The 23876-nt window shown below is 39.1% G+C and overlaps 1 protein-coding gene across 1 annotated transcript in view; it reads right to left on the reverse strand.

Moving 5' to 3' along the window:
* Nucleotides 1-23876, reverse strand: part of COL28A1 (collagen type XXVIII alpha 1 chain) — a 199001-nt gene that overhangs the window by 100382 nt on the left and 74743 nt on the right. Inside the window, 4 exon segments of the mRNA XM_064290408.1 lie at nt 1405-1764; nt 2163-2231; nt 20637-20698; nt 22616-22719. Of these exon segments, the coding sequence (XP_064146478.1) occupies nt 1405-1764; nt 2163-2231; nt 20637-20698; nt 22616-22719 (595 nt within the window).

Here is a 23876-nt window from a genome sequence, read left to right on the forward strand (position 1 = left end):
TTTTTCCACTATGTTCTTGAATAATCTTTTTGAGTTCTTCAACAGTTTTATCAGTGTGTTCCTTGGCTTTTTCTGCAGTTTGCCTTATTTCATTTCTGAGGTCATCCCTGATGTCTTGAAGCATTCTGTAAATTCGTTTTTTATATTCTGTATCTGATAATTCCAGGATTGTATCTTCATTTGGGAAAGATTTTGATTCTTTTGTTTGGGGGGTTGTAGAAGCTGTCATGGTCTGCTTCTTTATGTGGTTTGATATCGACTGCTGTCTCCGAGCCATCACTAGGATATAGTAGTGATTTATTCTATATTTGCTCACTGAGTCTTATCTTGTTTTGTTTTCTTTCAATATACATAGACGGGCTAGTAGATTGTGCTGTCTTGTTTTTTGTAGCCCTTGACTTACTTATGACCTGTTACCAGCTGGTTTGGGCTGTTGCCAGATATATATGCCTGAGTCTATTCACTATTCTTGAGTAGAATCTGAATTTTGGGTCATCAAGTGTGTGCTGCACCCTAACACCTATCCACCTCGAGAAGTAGTGGTGATAGTTGTGTGCACCAGATTCTATTAGCAGCTGGGGTTCACACTCCAGGGGGGAACAGGATGCTGACAGGCTTCCCCCAAGTGTCAGTGAGGTAGGTGTGTCTCTATTCCTATAGCACTTTGGTGGGAGGGCTCTGCAGCTGTACCTTAGGCCCTCAATGCAAGTACCTCTGCTGATTGGTAGGTGTCACCCTCCTTAGACCCCTAAGGCAAGAGGCTAGGTGGTCTGGGGGGAGCTTCAGCCCTCCGTTCCCTGTTGTGGGTCAGTTAGGGCTCTGTTGAATAAGCAGAGATATCAGACCTGGGAAACTTGTTTTTCCAGTAAATCCGCTAAAAAAAAAAATGCAGTCAGATCCCTATCAGAACTGCCTTTGCATTATAACAGCCACCTTGTTCCCTGTAAGGATGAAAGTCCGAGATTTGGATCATATATGCTTGGCTGTAGCTGGTTCTGTGTTTTTAGTCCAATTAGGGAAGGATTTTTGGTCCCTGGGTTTTTTGTGGTTGCTTCTCTCAGGCCGGAAGAATGGGTTAGGAAAAGACCAAAAAAAAAGGGGAGGAAAGCAAAGCCGCGGAGCCGGAGCCGTTCTCCCTCTGGCTCAGGAAATTCCAATGTTAATGAAGCCGCCTGGGAAGGGGAGGGGAGGGTTCAGGAAAACTGGAGGGAGTAGCACCCCGGAATATAGCCAAAGTTGCTTATCTTGCTTGGGATGACTATTTTATCTGAGATTCCCCAGGGGCGTGTTGCCTATGAGTGCTGGCTGTGTGGAGATTGTCCCCGAGGGTCTGGCCCGCTGAAGCCATGGTCAGATCCTCCTGTGCCAGTCCAAAGCCCAGCGTCAAGGTTCCCCTGCTGGGACGCTGCACTCCCAGCTCCAAAATCAGTCACCGCCTCCCGGGGACTTCTCGTCCCTCCAGCCGCGTCACCACGCGGCCCCCGTGGACTGGCTGGGCCCCCTCCCGGGGTTAGTTCAAGGGAGTAGGGCTGCACCCTATGTTTGCGCAGTGACCGGATGCTGCGTTCAGCTCTCCTGTGCCCAGTCCAAAGCCCGGCGCCAAGGTTTCCTGGCTGGGACGCTGCACTCTCGGCTCCAAAACCAGTCACTGCCTCCCGGGGACTTCTCCTCCCACCAGCCACGTGGCCATGCTGCCCGCACGGACCAGCTGGGCCCCCTCCCAGGGTCAGTTCAGGGGGGTAGGGCTGCGCCCCTTGTTTGCGCCTTCACAAGATTTTTGAGTTCAGTTCCCCTGGGCCCGGACCTAAGCCCGGCGCCAAGGTTACCTGACTGGGACGCTGGCTCCAGGCTCTGAAAACAGCCGCTGCTTCCCCGTAGTTGTTCATTCTTCGTCTCTGTCACTCAGGTCAACTCTTTAAATCTGTGTTTGTTGTTCAGGGTTTGTAGATTGTCATGTATGTGATCGATTCACTTGTTTTTCCGAGTCTTTGTTGCAAGAGGGATCCGAGGTAGCGTCTACCTAGTCAGCCATCTTGGCCGGGAGTCTCTCTCTTCTGGCTCTTTTAAAGCTAAAATTTAGTTCACCTGTATCATGAAATATACTTTTTCTCCAACTGCCAAATATCCAAGTAAAAGAAAAAAATATTACCAATAATGTATACCTTTGACCCAGGTGGTCCAGGAATTCATGGTCTAGGCATTCCAAAAGGGTCCATAATGCCCAGCTCACCCTAAAAAAAGAGCAAAATACTCATTACATTTCAAGCAGGGAAACCATATATGGGGATTGTATTAGAAAAATGATAGGAATGTTTTTGCAAAATTTAAAATTGGTGTCATGACTTCTGCATATTTCAAAGACCACTGTGAAAATACTTGAGCATCTTTGTTAAATAACTGCTAAAGTTACCAACCATGAAGATTTCAGCACCTTTAAATAAATGATAATTCAATTAATTCTTGAATGCTAGGAAATGTTTATCTCTTGTGCATCCTTTTACTAGCTAATTAAAATTATGCAATTCATGGTAAGTCCCTTTTGTGTTGTCTGCCAGGAAGTTCAGAGAGAAAAAATTTGTTCACTTGTCACAACTATCTTCAGCATGTGTATTTGAATTTTAGAATCTGAGGTACTAGCATATCTGAATTAGGTGACTTCAGACCTAAATTTAAAACTTTATTCTGAATTAAACTAAGATTTTCATTCCTACTCTTCTAAGAAACCATTCAGCCTTCTGTCAAAGTTTTATTGCCTAAAACAAAGAAGGGAGGAGCCAGAATTTCCTAACCTAGATGAAGATTTGCCTGGTGCCTGTTAAGAAAGTTTATGCAGCTGGCCTCACAGAAGGTGCCTTACCAATAATATTAAATGAAATTAGAACCTGTAAATAACTTCATAGCCAAAACAGGTATATATCAAGCCTTATCCTTGACTCCCAAATTAATTTTCCCTCATTGGGATTTTTCACTGCAATCTGCTAGCTATTGATTTTGTAAATGGTAACTAAATAGAAACTAAAAAAAAAAAATAGAAACTAAGTTTTTTAAAATAAGGAGGTAGATCACAGCTATGAAAGTCCTGTCAGTAACATGAAGAGTGCAGAAATTCAGGCTTTAACTTATATAAATAAACCTTTTATCTTACCTGCTTTAAAGGAATTCACCAAATGAATCCCTATCTTACTCCCCCTTAGCTGGATGGGCAATGTTTGCATTCAAAAGGTTTTAGATTTAGAGCTGATTTAATCTTCATTCTTTCCTAACTAATGGTCCATTTTACATTTCGAGGTCTCCAATTAAGTTGACTTCGCCTGCAAGTCATCACTAAACCTCTACATCAAGAATGTTTATGTCTCACTTTAGAAATATTGCCTTAGTCAAATTGTGTCAGGAATAACATTTGTGTTAGGCTAGAAATTGATGTAAAGAAAGTTTGTATCTTAACCAACCCTTGTAAATTTCCCTTTCTTCCTCTGTTTGAATGCCACATGTTCTCCATCCCATGGAATGAAATTATTCCTTCAATAAAATTTTTGTTTTAATTTCTATTGGAGCGTTAGTCCAGTGCTTCCACTAGGACAAGCGTAAATCTGAATATACTTGGTAGGTAAGTAACGTTCAACTTCTACCTTCTAGTTTATAACCACTTTTCCTTTATTGTTTTATTTTAATGGCCCATGGTATATTACTCTCCCATTGTATGTTATTTCACATTTTTTTGTGGAAGTACAGAGCTTATGGTAAAAATAAAATTTTGAATAGAAAAATTTAAACATTTCTCCATTTTTTTTCTTTGTATCTCAAGATTGAGTCTTAATAAAGACTCAGTCTGGAGCAATATGGCAATTTCTCAGTCCCACCTGGATCTAGAAAGGTGATCCTTAAAATTTAGGGAATAGGGGAGTCATCAGAGGAGTTCGATAAATTGCAGATTCCTGGGTTTCAGCCCCAGAGATTGTGATTTAGTGGCTCTAGAGTCTGGAGCCCAGGAGTATGAATTTTTATGAAGCACCCATAGTGGTTCTTATGTGAGTACCAGACCTCTGAAAAACAGTATCTCAAAGTAATTGCCATCAAAAGGGAGTACACACATCCCATGACATGCTCAAAGTGACTCGCTGAAGAAAATATTAGTACTTCTTTATGTATTTTTATCTCATCCTTTTAAATTTTAATTATTTATGTAAATTTTATAAATAATTTTAGTTACAAAAATTTGTGACTAATATATGTATTAGTGGGATACTATATGTGTAAAAAGTATAATTAAAAAATAAAGACGCCTATACCAGAGTGTGGTCTTTTTTTCTTTTCTTTTCACTGATAGGGGTTTACAATCAAAACAGTTTGGAAACTACTGCTCTAGAGTCAACCAACAACCAACCCATCACCATGGAGTCAATTCCAACCCATAGCAACCCTGTAGGACAGAGTAGAACTGCCCCATAGGGCTTCCGAGGAGCAACTGGTGGATTCAAACTGCCAAACCTTTTGGTTAGCAGCCTGAGCTCTTAACAACTGCACCACCAGGGCTCCACTGCTCTAGAGCAGGGGTAGGCAAACTATGGTCCTCAGGCCAAATCCAGCCTGCCACCTGCTTTTACACAGTTGCAGGTTAAGAATAGTATTTATGTTTTTAAATGGTTGCTATATAAGTACCTACATATTATCCTCAATTTTGCCTCTTGACCTGCAATGCCTAAAATATTTACTGTCTGGTCCTTCACAAAAACTTCTGCCAACTCTTGCCCTAGAGATGGACTGTTTCTATGTTTTGTTTCAACCTGACTCTCTAGGATCTGATTATTGATTAACCCCACTTCTGCCTGATGCATGACCTCTGAAAACTCAAACAGCATGAGCTGCTTACTTGATAGCCTGCTTCCTCCAGAGGGACCCCATCCATCAGATTCACCAGTAATGATTCCTGCTTGAGCTCCACTCATCTGCACAGCTGAGAGGTCTCCTACTGTGTTGATTATCCACCATGACCTCTGACAGGCTGACCATAATGGCCTGCTGTGGCCCAGTTAATGCCAAGACATGTACATGTCACTCCTTAAATCAAACCTACAAGGCAATGGACCATGACATAGCAAGGATTCTGGCAACAGATACGCAGCCTACACAACCTTATGACAAAGGAACAAAACATTAACCTGTTAAAGTTCTTCACTAAAAGCATGGGTAAGTGAAATTTGGATTCTAGGTTTAATCTGTTCTCTTTTTTTCAGAGGCTAATTACTTTTAAAATATAAAAAGTATTTTAGAAAGTACACAATTCTCTTAAAGATCCTGTGTCGCTAAGCATGATTATGCTTTAAAATATGCCAATTCTTCATCTAACGAAACAGCTCTATTTCAAAACATAGAGAAGTATTCATTCTGAATAAGAGTAACTAAGACAAAGAATTACTGTTATTAATACTAATGTTGTTAATTGCCATCCAGTCAGCCCCCGACTCATGGCAACCCCATGTGTTACAGAATAGAACTGCTACTAGGGTTTTCTTAGGCTATAATCTTAATGGAGGAGCCTCAGTGGCACAGAGGTTAAGACTGGCAGTTCAAGTCTACCAGCAGCTCCTGGGAAATTCTACAGGGCAGTTCTACTCTGTCCTATAGAGCTGCTATGAATTGGAATTGGCTCACCAGCAATGGGTTTGGTTTTGGTTTTTTTAATCTTAATGGAAGCAGACTGCCAGGCCAATTCTTACCTGTTCTGGGTGGGTTCACACCACCAACCTTTAGGTTCACAGTCTAGCACAAACTGTCCCACTCAGGGACCTATTGACAGTAATACATTTCTTATAAAGTGATATTTCTCATAATGTGCTTCTTGAACTACTGCATTAGAGGACACTTTTTTTTTTTTTTTAGTGCAGCTTCCTATAACTCACTCACCTACTGAATCAAGATCTCTGGGATGGAGGAGTTCCTGCATGGTGCAAATGGTTAACACACTCAACTGCTAACCAAAAGGTTGGAGGCTCCAGTCTACGCAGAAGTGCCTTGGAAGAAAGGCCTGGTGATCTACTTCTAAAAAATCACTCATTTAAAAAGTCTGTGGGGCACGGTTCTACTCTGACACACATGGGGTCACCACGAGTTGGCATCAACTCAATGGCAATTGGTTCACTGGTCTCTGGGATTGCGCTAAGCTTCACTTGGATTGAAGTTTAAGAATCACTGGTCTACAGGTGCTACTTCACTTCATTTATATTGCTGGTACCATCTTTTTATTTTTTCTTTAATAATCTGGACTTTAAACAGACCCCTTGTCTCTTATAATTAGCATTTTCCTCGAGGCATGAACTCACTTCAGTCTGCAGTCCCTGACACATTCAAATGACCTCAATATTCTCTTCTGCTAAGTCAGGACATGTACTTAATTACTTGTCTCACAATGTCCTTTACTTCTTCCTCACCACCCTGTTCTTGACAGTTTATCAGGACATCCATCCTCTGCTTTCTATTTCCCAATATTGATTTTTTCCTGGGAATACTTCTCAGTAACTCCATGTATTGAACACTTGCTATGTGTCAGGAACCATGCTAAGTGCTTTATTAACTCTGAGTCTTCACATCAACCCCATGAAATAGATATTATCTTTTTTCTATAACTAAAGCGACTGGCTGTAAAAGGTCCCCAGGGTGGAGCAGGAAGAGAACCCTGCTCCCTTGTCTTCTGAATCCGTCTCCTCATCATCACTATGCTGCCTCTCAGTCTGACTTTTTATTGTGGTTGGAGAATTAGTATCTCCTCTGGCTCTTGCTTTATGCCAGCTTCCGAATATTTAGTTTTTATTAGAGAAGACTGACATACATATTATCTCTTATAACCATAAATATTCCAAGGAAGAGTACATATTTTATTCCATTCCACTATTATCTGGGAATGGTATGTTTTCTAAAGGCTTTTTTATTTGCTGGTTTAGTTTTGTATTTGTTGGAAAGGAAAGAGGGAATCAAATTTGTAGTAGAATCAGATATTCGATTAAAATCAGACATAATTACAACACCCCCAAAGCATAATGAGAATATAAGAAACATACCTTTGGCCCTTCAGGCCCTGGAAACCCCTTCTGTCTTTCATTTCCTTTGCTCCCTTTCTTTCACGACCCTGACAGAAAATTATAAAAATAGAGACAGTGTATTAACCAACCATCTCCAAACTATTAAAAAGCAGTATCAGAGCCAGATTCTCAACTAATATCAATTAAAGCAATGTGCCCAGGCATGTCTCAGTTGTACAGGGTTTGTCCATGTTCTTCAGCAGATTGCAGGATTGTTCAGGTTCTTGTCTCTCGTTCCACCATTTATTAAATATGATTTAATGTTTTCATTTAATCTAAGTTTAGTATCTTTCTTTGGGAACTTTTATTTAAATTTACAGTTATTTTGCATCCTTGGTGTATTACCAGATGTTTCAGAGACATTAACAGTTTCAAAAAGGAGCTTTTTCATGCTGCTTTTTCAGCTTTCACGCCATTTCAGTTTTGAAACATAAAATGAGACATTTTCAAAATCCTGCCCCATTTCTTTCTCAGTGAGGAGTATATTCTTTCCCCCAAGGGTATCAATAATCTTATAAATAGAAAGATATTTGAGCAGTAACCTGGGACAGAGCTAGAAACTGCCTACAGGCTATTCCCCAGCATGATTGTATAAGGCAGTGATCCCCAAAAAGAATTTCGTTACCTTTAACCACAAGCCTCACAGCATCACAAAACTATCCTTAAACTAGGACTCGGTTGCCTGGCATTATATCCAGGTGCGTGCCCAGCTCAAAGAGGAGTAACTACTTAGGGTTTTTGGTTAAGCCATTTGAACATTTATGATACAAATGACTATACCATGGTTTCCAAATTGGAGTGTGCATCAGAGTCACCTGGAGAGCTAGTTAAAAACATTGCTGGGCCCTACACCTGGAGTTTCTGATTTAGTAGGTCTGGGCTGGGGCCTGAGAATTTGCATTTCTGGTAAGTCCCCAGGTGGTGCTGATGCTGCTGACCCAAGGACCACACCTTCAGAATCCCTGGGCTATATTAAGGTCGTCAACAATGCAGACACTCCACCAAGAAGAGGTGACCGCCTGTGGAATTTACAGAGATATGATTAACTCCCCATGATCCAGACTAGGAAACCCTGGTGGTGTACTGGTTAAGAGCTACAGCTGCTAACCAAAAGGTCAGCAGTTCAAATCCACCAGGAGCTCCGCTCCTTGGAAACCGTATGGGGCAGTTCTACTCTGTCCTGTAGGGTTACCATGACTCAGAATTGATTCGACCGCAACGGGTTTGGGTTTTTTTGTTGTTGTTGTTTGGATACAGATTAATGGAGAGCAGTAACACACACGTAGTGAAAAGCTTGTTGTTAGGAGCCGTCATGTCGCTTCTGACTCATAGTGACCCTATGTACAACAGAATGAAACACTGCCTGGTCCAATACCATCCTCATAATCATTGATATGCTTGAGCGCATTGTTGCAGCCACCCACATAGAGGGTCTTCCTCTTTTTCGCTGACCCTCTGCTTCACCAAACTTGATGCCCTTTTCCAGGGACTGATCTCTCCTGATAACATGTCAAAGTATGTGAGAGATAGTCTCTCCATCTTTGCCTCAAAGGAGCACTCTGGCTGTACTCCATCCAAGACAGGTCTGTTTGTTCTTTTGGCAGTCCATGGTATAGTCAATATTCTTTACCAACACCACAATTTAAAGGCAACAATTCTTTGGTCTTCCCTATTCATTGTCCAGTTTTGCATGCATATGAGACACTGAAAACACCATGGCTTGTGTCAAGAGCACCTTAGTCTTCAAGGTGACAGCTTTACTTTTTAACACTTTAAAGAGGTCTTTTGCAGCAGATTTGCCCAATCCAATGCATCGTTTGATTTCTTAACTGCTGCTTCCATTGATGTAAATTGTGGATCCAAGTAAAATGAAATCCTTGACAACTTCAATCTTTTTCCATTTATCATGATGTTGCTTATTGATCTAGTTGTGAGGATTTTCATTTTCTTTATGTTGAGGTGTAATCCATACTGAAGGCTGTGGTCTTTGATCTCCATCAGTAAGTGCTTCAAGTCCTCTTCACTTTCAGCAAGGAAGGTGGTGTCATCTGCATAACGCAGGTTGTTAATGAGTCTTCCTCTCATTCTGATGCCTCGTTCTTCTTCATATGTCCAGCTTCTCGGATTATTTGCTCAGCATACAGAGAGAATACATATAATGAAAGGATACAACCCTGACGCAGTTTTTCTGACTTTAAACCATGTGATATCCCCTTGTTCTGTCTGAATGACTGACTCCCTGTTGATCTATGTACAGACTCCTCATAAGCACAATTAAGTGTTCTGGAATTCCCATTCTTTGCAATATTATCCATAATTTGTTAAGATCCACACAGTCAAATGCCTTTGCATAGTCAATAAAACACAGGTAAACATCTTTCTGGTATTCTCTGCTTTCAGCCAGGATCCATCTGACATCAGCAATGATATCCCTGGTTCCACATCCTCTTCTGAATCCGGTTTGAATTTCTGGCAGTTCTCTGTGGATGTACTGCTGCAGCTACTTTTGAATGATCTTCAGCAAAATTTTACTTGCGTGTGATATTATTCAATAATTTCCGCATTTGGTTGGATCACCTTTCTTTGGAATAAGCATAAATATGGATCTCTTCCAGGCGGTTGGCCAGGGAGCTGTCTTCCAAATTTCTTGGCGTGGACAAATGAGCACTTCCAGCACTGCATTCTTTTGTTGAAACATCTCAGTTGATATTCTGTCAATTCCTGGAGCCTTGTTTTTCAACAATGCCTTCAGTGCAGCTTGGCCTTCTTCCTCCAGTACCGTCAGTTCCCAATCACATGCTATCTCCTGAAATTTGCCAATAGTGACAAAACTCATCCACACCTATCTATTTTCTTCCATTCACCTCCAAATTTAGCTTACTGATCTGAATCACCCCATAATGCAACTAGATGTAAAAAATGCCAACGTTGAACCATGGCATGCCTGGCCTATGTGATGTAGCATAAATCCTGCCACTTTTCTCCAGTAGCCTTCCTTAAACTAGCAAGTAACTCAAAGCCACAAATCCAGTACTCTCTCTTTCCAATGCACATTCTCCCTGCTCTGCTGGTGCCATTTGCCATCATTCATCACTTTAATCTTGAAACTCTTTCTCCTTGGTTTCCTTAACATGGTACAAGTCTGTTCATCTTACTGATACTTTGGATGTCCTTTCTCCACCTGCCTCACAACTTGGGTTTAGACCTCAGCTCTCTATCTCAGAGGTGATTCATTCTCACAAATCTAATTATCAACACTGACTATTTTCCATTGAGGGGGGAGGGAAGGATCCTATGGTCTGGTGATTCAATAAATAAAAACGTTTGAAATTCTACAAATATATTTAAATTTCATATTGTCACATTTAAGATTTTTTAAGATTAAGAACTCAGTTTTAACCAATATTTTCATAAGATACAGACTTGTTAAGGTATCAATGATTATTTTAATAGAATTATAAATAGAACTTGAATGAGTATACAAACTCTGTTTTCACTTTACTTACATATATTCTATCAGAATCGTTATATGGGCATTGATGACTATACAGAAAAATTGCAGGAACATTTGGTTATAGGTTATGTCACCACTGGTCTTATTGACGAGTTTGGATTGTCTCATCTTGGCATATGACGATGTTCTCAACTAGCATTTCTATAGTATGTAAAATAAATTTATGCCAATTGGGAAAGTGAAACGGGCATTTTTGAAACAGGCTGCTCAGCCATATCTTCTTGAACAGTACATAAGCCAATTTTTCTTCCTTCTTCTTTCTCTCCTTTCCCTCCCCTAGCCCATCCCTGCCTCCAAGTAAGATCCTGAAGTTAGCTCCCCAAAAGTTTAATTGTTAACCAATGTTTACTCTAAGACTGTGGAAAACAAGTGATACTGATCTAAGCCTGTCAAATAACAGGAAGGACGGCACCAGCTACCCCCTGAGCTGATGGGATAATGGCAGGAAGAGATCAACATGTTTGAGATAGGACCACCAAAACCAAACAGAAGAAAGAGAGCGCACATTCCACAAGTCCCTAAAACTTATGGCTCTTTTTCCTTAAAAACCCAAACCTATCGGTAGTCTGGGGAGACAGAGGACTTTAGGAGGAGATCATTCCCCTCTGTCTCCATATACCAGTATATCTAATAAAGCTCTTGCTACCCCGTCTCAAGAATTGGCTATTTGCAGCAGGCGGCTCTAACTCGCGAAATTGCGGTAACATTTTAAAAGGGATATTCTTATTATTCTGTGAAATTCTACAAATATGGGATAAAATTTATGGTCTTTCAAGCCTCAGTGATGTATCTCCAGGCTTCTTTTTCTTTCCTATGTGTTTTTTTTAAATGTCAGTCTAACCACTTATTGAGAAAACATGTGTTGAACTCTTCCACTATGCCAGCTATTGTGACAGACGTTAGGAAAGTAAAAATGAATAATACACACTTGCTGCCTTCCAAAAGCTCACAAGCCAGTATCCAGGATTTTAAGCCTGATATAAACACACATTTGACATAGCAAGAATAACAATCAAATTTTTCCAAAGTTGGCCCCAGAAAAAGGCAAGCTGCTTCCCCCAATGCTGTGTCAATTCTATACCTTGGGGCCAGGTTGTCCTTTTCCAGGCACTCCTTCTGGGCCTCTTGCTCCTGGAAGTCCAGCTTCTCCCTAGAGGAAATGACACTGATGTCTTAACTGCCCCCCTTTAGACAGTGTGTATAAATTCACATTGTCCCCTCTTATTCCCAGTAGATTGGGTTCAGACCCTCAAAACAAGACCAGACCTTCACTCTAGGCTCAAAATTAATTTGGAAATTACCAGCTTCAATAAATTAACATCACACTCCAGTTTCACTCAGAGGATCTGAAATATCTTGAAAAAGCATGAGTTTGTCCAATTTCTCAGCCAATTTCCAAAGCAATAAGCTCATTTTCCTTTGGCTCTTCATTCACACTTGGCGAGTTTCTTTTTTAACAAGAGAGACCTTCAGCTTTTCCATCCGCTGTTTTTCACTGCTTATAGTGAAAAATTAGTATTTCAAATGTCAACTCAAAATATCTCAGGAAATCTTTACAATGGTCTTACTTCCTGAGCCCATTTACAAGCCCTCCTGCGGGGGAAAGTGCTTTCTAGGAATTCTGAAGGAACCAGGTCACTGGAAAATGCCATTACCAAAACACAGAGAGAAGACAGAGGCCTTGAGACACTATCTCAGACTTTGAATTGGTGCTCTTTCTGTCTGGGGTAAGTGAAAAGGGAAATTTAGAATTGTGGGCTTTTTTTGTTGTTGTTTTTTGTTTGTTTTCCCTTAAAGAGACCAAATTTCTCTGGATGGCTTAATATGAGTTCCTGAAGAACCAAGAGATCAATTTGGTTCAATAGTTTTTACTCCAGTAATAATGAAAAACATAATGTTACCTCTTCCCAGTAGCTCCATCTCCTCCTGGTACTCCTGGCTGTCCTGGGAGTCCTATTAAGCCTGGCTCCCCCTAGTGGATCAAGAAAGATTACATTTCCCTGACTTTTATATTCCATGCACCTCCATTCTGAGGTACTTGCAATTGGATATATCTTATGGTGTTGCTATAAGTTGGAATCAACTCGACAGCAATGGATTTGGGTATGGTGTTTTAAAAAAGTCTCTGATCTGAGAAATTTTATTAATAATTAACAGTAATTAAACTATTTAATCTTGGGTTAGTTACCTCTTGGATCTCAGTTTTAGATTATAAGTGAATTGGAAAATTGAGCCCCTAACATTGTTTCCATGTCTAATAGTCAATAATTCTACTTACTTCCCATTTAATTTGTGGTTAGGAATGATAAGTCTTTTAAAATGTTCAGAGAAAACACCATTCTGAAACAGCATAAAAGTATATTTACTGCATTTAAAAGACATACTTACACTATTAAATTTGGCAAATAAAAGGACTTTTTATTTATTAGGAACACTGGACATTTAAATTTAATCTTTTGGTGAAATATATTTTATAAGATGAAAAATCCATAACTTTTTAATGTATATATATATATATTTTTTAATTCATCACCTATTTTTATGCAGCCCCATTGACACAGTGGGTAAAGCATTGGACTGCTAACTGAAAGGTCAGCAGTTCAAAACCACCAGTGGGTCTGTGGGAGAAAGATGTGGCAGTCTGCTTCTCGTAGAGTTTTACAGCCTTAGAAGCCCTATTGGATCACTGTGAGTCAGGATTGACTTGACAGCAGTGGGTTTTGGTTTTTATTTTTCGTCAAAAATTCCTATTTATATGTCATAATAATAGCCAGTTAGCAGTTTTCTTTAACTTGGCTTAAATAAACATATTTTCATAAGTATTTTATCTATGAAAAATCAGCTTTTTTCAATTGGTTTCCCTTTATTATATGCTTCATAGAGTCATATTAAAATAACAGAGACCCTGGAGTCAGATAAATCTAGTTCAAATCCCATTTCGACCATTTAACTTCATTATCATAGGCAAATTCCTCATCATTCTTTTCTGTAATAAAATTAATAAGAATAACAGCTAGCATTTATTATTACCAACCAATCAAGTAAAACCTTTAAAGTGCTGAAGAAAAGTAACTGTCAACCTAGAATACTCAGCTAAATTATTATTCTAAAAGGAAAGGCATTTTTAGACATACAAAAACAGAGTTGATTACCTGTAGGTCTTCATTAAGGGAACTACAAATCATGATCTTCAGGAAGAAAAGAAGTGAACCCAGATGGAAGACGTGTAATACTAGAATCACGGGTGTTATGTATTGAATCACATCCCCCCAAAATATGTGCTATAAGTCCTGACCTCTGTGCCTGTGGTTATAATCCCATTTGGGAATGGGTTGTCTTTGTTATGTTAATGAGGCAGGATTAATGTTGGGTGTGTCCTGAGCCAATCTATTTTGAGATATAAAAGAGATTAAACAAGCAAGCAAGCAGAGGAGAAATGGAGTAAGATAGATGCTAAGACACACGGAGATCTCCAAAGAACCAGGAAGCAGAAGCTGAAGAGACAAGGACCTTCCTCCAGAGGAGACAGAAAGAGAAAGCCTTCCCCTAGAGCTGGCACCCTGAATTCAGACTCTGTTGTTGTTGCTAGGTGCCGTCGAGTCAGTTCCGACTCACAGCAACCCTAGGCACAACAGAACGAAACACCACTCAGACCTGCGCCATCTTCACAATCCTTGTCATGCTTGAGCTTATTGTTGCAGCCACTGTGTCAATCCAACTTGTTGAGGGTCTTCCTCTTTTCCGCTGACCCTATACTTTGCCAAGCATGATGTCCCTGTCCAGGGACTGATCCCTCCTGACAACATGTCCAAAGTGTGTAAGACATAGTCTCGCCAATCTTGCTTCTAAGGAGCATTCTGGTTGTACTTCTTCCAAGACAGATTTTTTTCATTCTGTTGGCAGTCAATGGTGTATTCAATATTCTTCACCAACAACACAATTCAAAGGCGTCAATTCTTCTTCCATCTTCCTTATTCATTGTCCAGCTTTCACATGCATATGATGCGATTGAAAATACCATGGCTTGGGTCAGGCACACCTTAGTGTTCAAGGTGACATCTTTACTTTTCAATACTTAGAAGAGGTTCTTTGCAGCACATTTGCCCAATGCAATGCATCATTTGATTTCTTGACTGCTGCTTCCACAGATATTGATTGTGGATCCAAGTAACATGAAATCCTTGACAACTTCAGTCTTTTCTCTATTTATCATGATGTTGATCATTGGTCCAGTTGTGAGGATTTTTGTTTTCTTTATGTTGAGGTGCAATCCATACTGAAGACTGTGGTCTCTGATCTTCATTAGTAAGTGCTTCAAGTCCTTTTCACTTTCAGCAATCAAGGTTGTGTCATCTGCATAACACAGGCTGTCAATGAGTCTTCAGCAATGATATCCCTAGTTCCATGTCCTCTTCTGAAACCGGCCTGAATTTCTGGCAGTTCCCTGTCAATATACTGCTGCAGCTGTTTTTGAATGATCTTCAGCAAAATTTTGCTTGTGTGTGATATTGATATTGCTCTATAATTTCCACATTCGGTTGGATCACCTTTCTTGGGAATAGGCGTAAATACGGATCTCTTCCAGTTAGTTGGCCAGGAAGCTGTCTTCCATATTTCTTGGCATAGACGAGTGAGCATCTCCAGTGCTGCATCCATTTGTCAAAACATCTCAATTGATATTACGTCAATTCCTGGAGCCTTGTTTTTTGCCAGTGCCTTCAGTGCAGCTTGGATCTCTTTCTTCAGTACCATCAGCTCCTGATCATATGCCACCTCTTGAAATGGCTGAATGTCAACTAATTCCTTTTGGTATAATGATTCTGTGTATTCCTTCCATCTTGTTTTGATGCTTCCTGCATCATTTAATATTTTTCCCATAGAATCCTTCACTATTGCAACTCGAGGCTTGAATTTTTTCTTCAGTTCTTTCAGCTTGAGAAATACCAAGCATGTTCTTCCCTTTTGGTTTTCTGTCTCCAGCTCTTTGCACATGTCATTATAATACTTTACTTTGTCTTCCAAGACGCCCTTTGAAATCTTCTGTTCAGTTCTTTTACTTCATCAATTCTTCCTTTTGCTTTAGCTGCTTGACGTTCATGAGCAAGTTTCAGCATTTCCTTTGACATCCATCTTGGTCTTTTCTTTCTCTCCTGTCTCTTCAGTGACCTCTTGCTTTCTTCATGTGTTATGTCCTCCATGTCATTCCACAACTCATCTGGTCTTCGGTCACTAGTGTTCAATGCATCAAATCTATTCTTCAGATGGTCTCTAAATTCAGGTGGGATATACTCAAGGTCATATTTTGGCTCTCGTCAATTTGCCCTGATTTTCTTCAGTTTCAGCTTGAACTTGCATATGAGCAATTGATGGTCTGTTCCACAGTTGGCCCCTGGCCTTGTTCTGACTGATGATATTGAGCTTTTCCATCATCTCTTTCCAGAGATGTAGTCGATTTGATTCCTGTGTGTTCCATCTGGCGAGATCCATGTATATAGTCACCATTTATGTTGGTGAAAGAAAGTATTTGCAATGAAGAAGTTGTTGGTCTTGCAAAATTCTATCATTCGATCTCTGGCATTGTTACTATCACCAAGGCCATATTTTCCAACTACCGATCCTCCTTCTTTGTTTCTGACTTTCGCATTCCAATCACCAGTAATTATCAATGCATCCTGATTGCATGTTCAATCAATTTCATACTATAGCAGCTGATAAAATTTTCAGTTTCTTCATCTTTGGCCTTAGTGGCTTGTATGTAAATTTGAATAATAGTCATATTAACTGGTCTTCCTTGTAGGTGTATGTATATTATTCTATCACTGACAGCATTGTACTTCAGGATAGATCTTGAAATGTTCTTTTTGATGATGAACGCAACACCATTCCTGTTCAAGTTGTCATTCCTGGCATAGGAGACTATATGATTGTCCAATTCAAAATGGCTAATACCAGTCCATTTCAGCTCACTAATGCCTAGGATATCAATGCTTATGTGTTCCATTTCATTTTTGATGATTTCCAATTTTCCTAGATTCATACTTTATACATTCCAGGTTCTGATTATTAATGGATGCTTGCAGCTGTTTCTTCTCATTTTGAGTTGTGCCACATCAGTAAATGAAGGTCCTGCAGTCAGCTTCTCAAAAGAATTAGCCAGTGAAAAGCTTATGAATAGCAGAAGAAGATTGTCTTATATAGTGCTGGAAGATGAGCACCCCAGGTTGAAAGACACTCAAAAGACGACTGGGGAAGAGCTGCCTCCTTAAAGTAGAGTTGACCTTAATGACATGGATGGAGTAATGATGGCATTCAGACTTATAGCCTCCTAAACTGTGAGAAAATAAATTTCTGTTTGTTAAGGCCATCTATTTGTGATATTTCTGTTATAGCAGCAGTAGGTAACTAAGACAAAAAATGATTAAAAATTAGTCAACACATTTAGCCTTTTTTTAAAGAACTGATTTTTTGTTTTTTATAAATAAGTTTTATTAGAACTCTAAACAGTAACAAGAAAGGGACTTGTTCAATGTGTAGTTTAAAAACAATAAGAGCCTTGTGTAAGTGAGAAATACTGAATAATTTAAAGCATTGCTAGGAAATGCATAATTATGTATGTATTTTTAAAACACAGTCTCCGCAAAAAGCAGAGGAAAAAAGGGAACAAATCTAACAGAAAGAAGAAAGGAAAAAAAGTAATAATGAAACGCAGAAAACATAACCAGGATTGTAAAAACAAGCATAACTATATCAATAATCAGTGTAAATATAAGCTAAGATTGCCTATTAAAACACACTTAAAAACCAGATTTAAAAAATCCAACTATATCCTGTTTACAAGAGAAAATGAACCTCAAGTGCGTTACGCTACTGAAAAAAGTCAATCTCAGACGGCTATATACTGTATGAATCTATTTTATAGCATTCTTGAAATGATAAAATTGTAGAGATGGAGAGCAGATTAGCAAGTACCCAGGGACAGGGAGGGAGGAGAGGGTGAGTGTGAGTGGGTGTGAATACAAAGAAGATAGCACAAGACAGTTGTTTTGTGGAGATAAAGCACTATGTATCTTGATCATGATAGTGGTTACATGAATCTGTACAAGAGATAAAATTGCATAGAATTATACTCACATACACATACAAATGCATGTACACTTAAAAAAATTGTGCAAACAGAATAAAACTTGTACTCTAGTAAACATAAATGTACTGATGTCAATTCAACATTGTACTACAGCTGTATAAGACGTCACCATTGGAGAAATTTGAAGAGGAGTACATAGATTCTTTATACTATTTTTGCAACTTCCTGTGAGTCTATAATTATTTAAAAATCAAAAGCTTAAAAAAAAAAATCACTACCTGCTCAAGTATGCCTTCTTGGGAACTATAATCCTAGGTATATATAGACAAATAGATATATATGAAAAAAAGCTATATGAAGGAAGCCCTAATCCAAAAAGCAACCTGTTGTAATGGGGCAGCTATCAGTTCAAATAACTTTTACGGCAAAAATGCATTGATCATGATAAACAAGGATATTACACACAAGAAAATAGATGATGAACAAGGAAGAAATATAAACCATGAACTTGTATGCACTAACATAAGTTCAAAATACATGTGGTATGGTGAATTACCTAATATAATTACTTAATATGACCCTCCTAGCAAGAGTCTTTCTGACTCCCACACAGTGACTGGGTGGGACTACACAGATAAGGTGTTTGTGGCACATCAAGGGGATTGGACAGCTTACTAATAATGCAAATAAGGTATGTGGAACCCTGCAGGGGTGGGACCATTGCAAATAAGGTGTATGGAATCCTAACGAGGGGATTGGTCAGTTTTGCCGTCCCATTAGGCTTAAAAAAGAGCCAATCTGAGAGCAGAGGGGGACCTTACTACCACCAAGAAAGTAGAGCCAGGAGTGGAGTGTGTCTTTTGAACCCAGGGTCCCTGAGAACCTCCTAGACCCAGGAGACAGAGAGAGAGAGCTGTAACACCTTAGACAGCATGAGACAATGAGAAGCAGTGGCAGAGAAATAGCAGCAGCAGAAGCAGGAAACTGGTGCAAGACAGAGTGTTAGGCTTCCCGGCCCACAGAGCAAGGTGGTTACAGTGCGCATACCAACCCACTGAGCAAGAGAGCTGAGTGCCTTTAGGCAGGAGCCATCTGGGTGGAATAGGGTGCCTCTGAGTACTAATTGGTGGAGCTGAAGAATTTTGTAACACTTGACCAAACAGGACAGAGGCCAGGCTGAGTGGCCCAGGTACTGAGGGAGAGGCCTGCCTATAGGCACTGCTGAAAAGCTGTCCTGACCAAAGAACTGCATTCTGAGTTGTTCCTAATCCTGAATTGTAACCTGTTACTTCCCTAAAAAACCCTATGATCATGAATATTGTCTGTGAATTCTATGTGGCCATTGGAATGAATTATCAAACCCAGCAGAGAACTAGAGATCGCCATGGGCGGGGTGGCTGGTGTCAGAATTGGTAAGAAGGTTGGAGAGAGGAGGTATGTCTGACCTCTGCCTTATAGGAATCAGCCTTGGGCTGATGTGGATCTTGATTCTCCCCCCTTGTGAAGTTAGAGGAGGTCTAACTCACATATTTTACAATATATAAAATGTGAAGTTAGAGGAGGTCTAATTTATATATTTTACAATATATAAATCAAAATTTAATGAAATTGTGCAAAGCAAATTAAAAATCTAATCATGGTGCAATATTTTCGCATGCCCCTATCAATAACTGATGGATCGAACATTTATCATGAACATAGAAGACTTAAAAAAAAATCTAATAGGTATCTCTAGAAAGCTGCACCCAATAAGTAAGGAATATACTTCTTTCAAGTACAAAAGAAATTTTTTAAAAATTGGCCAAATATAAATTCACAAACAAATTTAAAGGAATTATAATTATGGAGAGCAGTTTTTAGCACACTTAATTACATTAGAAATAAATGAAAAATAAAGTTTAAAAAGTATTTGGAAACTTAAAAGTAACTTCTAATAACTCATTGTATTAAAGAGAAGATCACAATGGATATAATAAAATATTTAGAATTAAACAGCAGTGAAAGTACTACTTACTATAACTTGGGAATAGTTTCTAAAGTAGAATTTGGAGGTAAATTTATAGCCTTATATACATTCATCAAGAACAAAAAATATTGAAAACACTTGAATATCATGCTCAACTAAAAAAAAAAATCTTTTTTCTTAAAGAAAGCACAGTAAACCTAAAAATAAGTGGAAGAAAATAATAAAGACAAGAGCAAAAAATATTAAACTTAAAAAACAAAAAATTAAAAGTTCCACAAAATTAAAAGGTGACACTTCAATTTAAAAAATTAATAGAAACAAATAAGCCTCTAGCAGGAATGATTAACAGTAAAAAAGAAAAGGCACAAACAGCGTTAGGAATGAAAGGGAGACATAATTATAGATATCACATATTTTAAAAGTCATAGAAAATTTCTGCAATAATTTCAAGCAATATATTGGAAAATATTAATGAAATGGACAATCTTCAAGAAAAATGTAAATTGCATAAACGACTTTTAAAAAATGGACAACTCAATAAATTAATACTATTAAATAAACTGAATCACTATTTAAAAGTCTTTAACTTCCCCTCCCTCCAAGATCCCAGGCCTAGTTGATTTTACAGTCTTTACCAAACCTTTAAACCTTTAAGGAAGATATTTTTCCTATCTTATACAAATGGTTCTGAAAAACAGGAAGAAAAGGGCAGTCTCCTCAAGTTGTTTTACGAAGCTAATAATACTTTGATATAAAAATTACACAATGACAAAGCAGTTAAAAACAAATTGTTTAAATTAACAAACAAGAATCAATGAAATAAACTAAGATTTTTGGTTCTTTTTAAACAATAAGAATTATGTTGGGCATCAGACACTTTTCTGAATAACTTTTCTCCTCTGGGAGGAGTGATCTGTATTGCATTTGGATGTAAGTTAAGCTTTACATAATATTATGTAAATGATCTAAATGCTCTGAAAAACATAACCTACTTACCTTTGGACTCCAATTCCCAACTGTCCTCTAGGGCCTGTAGGTCCCATCTGGTCAACTTCTCCCTAGTAAGGAAAGAGTATTTGAATGTAGCAACAAAAGAAAAATAATATATTCCTGTCTTTGATCTTCAGAACTGTCTTATAACAACAAAGGGAGAGGAAAGTAAATTTCATGTGTTTAATTCATTCACGTTTCATGTGCTTTATACACACATACACACACGCAAAATTAGTCTTCTTTCTATTGACCTGAAATCACCTCAAGTGAAAACACCAAATTTGTAAAATAAATATACATGTGGAATGCATAACCCATAAGGATACATATGGAAATAAACATATGGACTGGTCTGACTTAAAATATTTTCCATGTAGCGTATTCAATATTGATTTTAAGGAAACCCTGTCTGTGGAAGACACCTAGAAAAGACAGGCAGTCATATTTCAGAACAACTGAAGCTGAGACATAAGAAGCCATGGTGACTGCTGATCAAGAACGACATAACCAGAGAGAACAACTGGAGCTTTCAATTGTGAGCCCCAAATCAAAAATCACAAAGACGGTAATTGTATTCTACTGAGCTGCTTCTCATATGCGCAGCTCTAGAGGAGTATGTTTTTTTAACAATGGTTAATGATTCTTTGGAGTAACTTTAAGGACAGCTAGTTAAATCACAGCTGCAACAATGGCTTCAAACATACCAACATTTGTGAGGATGGCACAGAACCGGGCACTATTTCGTTCTGTTATAGAGAAGGTCTCCATGAGTCAGAGTTGACTCAACAACTAACAATGACAACAGTTAAATAATAAGTACCATACCTCTTCCCAGAGGGGTAATAGTTCCAAGGAAGGGGACCATTTGATTCCCAAGTTCACGCAAAAATTTTATTTCTTAGGTCATTTTTGACTCCGTATCTTTAGCCAAATGTTTTAGTAGTTGGACCTATCGTGGAGGTGCTAGTGAGAGTGAAAGAGAGTGAAAATTCTCTCAGAAAGGCATACAGACACTAATACCTACTGATATTACTGTTTGAGTTGATAGAATAGGGTCTCAAAAGTAAAAGTAACAAAAAATAGTGACTAAAGATTATGTAAGTAAAAGCATCTTAAAGTCTAAAAAAGACACATTGCATTTCCTAATCTTTTATGAAGATCAGTAACATTTTACATTAAGTAGAGATCTCTGATTTTTTAACTTATTTCAGCTGCTGTTTTCCAAACACACTGGCCACTGTCCAGAAAACAGCAACCAAACTATAGACACAACAACTCTGTTCTCATTTAGAAAATCACTTTGGGACCAAGCAATCCCTGTCCTGGGAGCCCTTTCAAACCAAGTGGACCAATGTCTCTTTTGATTCCCTCGGATTTAAAATAAAAAAGAAATAGTATTAGTGAAATTAAGAAGAGATTTGTGGTAAGAGTAGTTTTACTTCCTCTGAAATGGAAGTTTAGTTCACACACCATAATAGGCTACTCATACACAATAAGTATCTGTTTGATCGAGTGATAGAGGCTGCTAGTCCAACCATAATATGCGTTCTCCCCTTCTTCCATAGTAATAGAAATGTTACCTAGCCTGGATGGCTGCCTAGAATAAATATGACTTTGCCCAGTCCCTACCGCAGCCATACATGGCCATGTGGACCAGGTTCTGGACAGTGGGATGTGAATGGAAGTGCTGTGTGCAATTTCTGTTCAAGCTAAAGGAAGAGGTAGGCCTTCTCTTTCTCCTTCTCCCTCTCTGCACTGGCTGGAATAAAGGCACGGCGAGAAGCTATCCTGGATCATGCAGATGAGGAAAGCACCCTTGGTACAGCAAGACGCCTGAGCTCCCCATGACACCGGTGAACAAGACTGCCACTCCAGCTTGGAGTTTAAGCAAGAAAAAAATAAAATTCCATGCTGTTAATCCATTTCCCATCTCTGTAACATGCAGACAAACCTATATCCTAGCAGTATCAATAGACATGTACCAGGAGGTTTAACCTGGGCTCTAACAAGTGATAGCCTGCAGGTGCCACAATGAAGAATATTCTAACAAGAACCAGTTGGATGGCTCTTGAGTCTTTCACCCACACTGCAAGTATAAAAAGGGGGCAGGAGATAGGATTTACAGAGTTTTTCTTTGGAGAAAGTACTTTTATAAAGAATTTTCTTGGGAGCAAATGGGATGAGTGTCTTAGTTATCTAGCACTGCTGTAACAGAAATGTATTTTCTCACAGTTTAGGCAGCTAGAAGCACAAATTCAGGGTAAAGGCTCTAGGGGAAGGGTTTTTCTCTCTGTCGGCTCTGGGGGAGGTCTTTATTCCTTGGCTCCTTGGTGATCTTCATGTGGCATGGCATTTATCTTCCCCTGTCTTTGCTTGCTCATTTGCTTGCTTAATCTCCTTTATATCTCAAAAGAGATTGATTTAAGACACATGCTACACTAATCCTGCCTCATTAACATAACAAAGAATCCATTCCTAAATGGGATTATAACCACAGGTATAGGTGTTACAATTTACAACACATTTTCTGGGGACACAATTCAATCCATAACAATGAGCTTGGGTTGCCTCTCTCATCACTGTAGTCTAAAAAGGGAACTTCAGTGAAGCCACTTGGGACTGGTGCCTGACTCAGGCCTGAGAAAACTAAAATGGCCTTGGTAGCCAAGAAAGTGCTAGGGAGGGATCAGCCTCTACACCCAGAGTTTGTCAGCACAAAGCCCACGTGAGACTTTTCGGCGCACCAGATGTATTCTAGGTGTAAGACAGAAACATCCTGGAATTCTTTTGAATCCTGCCCAAGAGAACCTGACAGGGTAATGGAACTCTATCTGAGAGAGTGGGTGCAGAATTAGAAAAAAAAACAAAAAACTTGTAGCTGCAGATTCTGACTCCTGACAACCCCATATGTCATAGGGTAGAACTGCTCCATAGGGTTTTCTTGGTTGTAATCTTTACAGAAGCAGACCGCCAGACCTTTCTTCCGTGGTACCACTTGTTAGGTTTGAACTGCCAACCTTTAGGTCAGTAAAACCAAAATCCAAACCCATTGCCGTCCAGTCAATTCCAACTCATAGAGACCCTACGGGACACAGTAGAACTGCCCCATAGGGTTTCTAAGGAGTGGCTAGTGGATTCGAACTGCCGACCTTTTGGTTAGCAGCCAAGTCTTAGCCACTACGCCACCGAGAATAAACCATTTGCACCACTCAGGGACTTTCAGGTGTAGTATAAACCTTCAGA

The sequence above is a fragment of the Loxodonta africana genome, chromosome 8 (assembly GCF_030014295.1).
Source record: "Loxodonta africana isolate mLoxAfr1 chromosome 8, mLoxAfr1.hap2, whole genome shotgun sequence".
NCBI classification, from domain to species: Eukaryota; Metazoa; Chordata; class Mammalia; order Proboscidea; family Elephantidae; genus Loxodonta; species Loxodonta africana.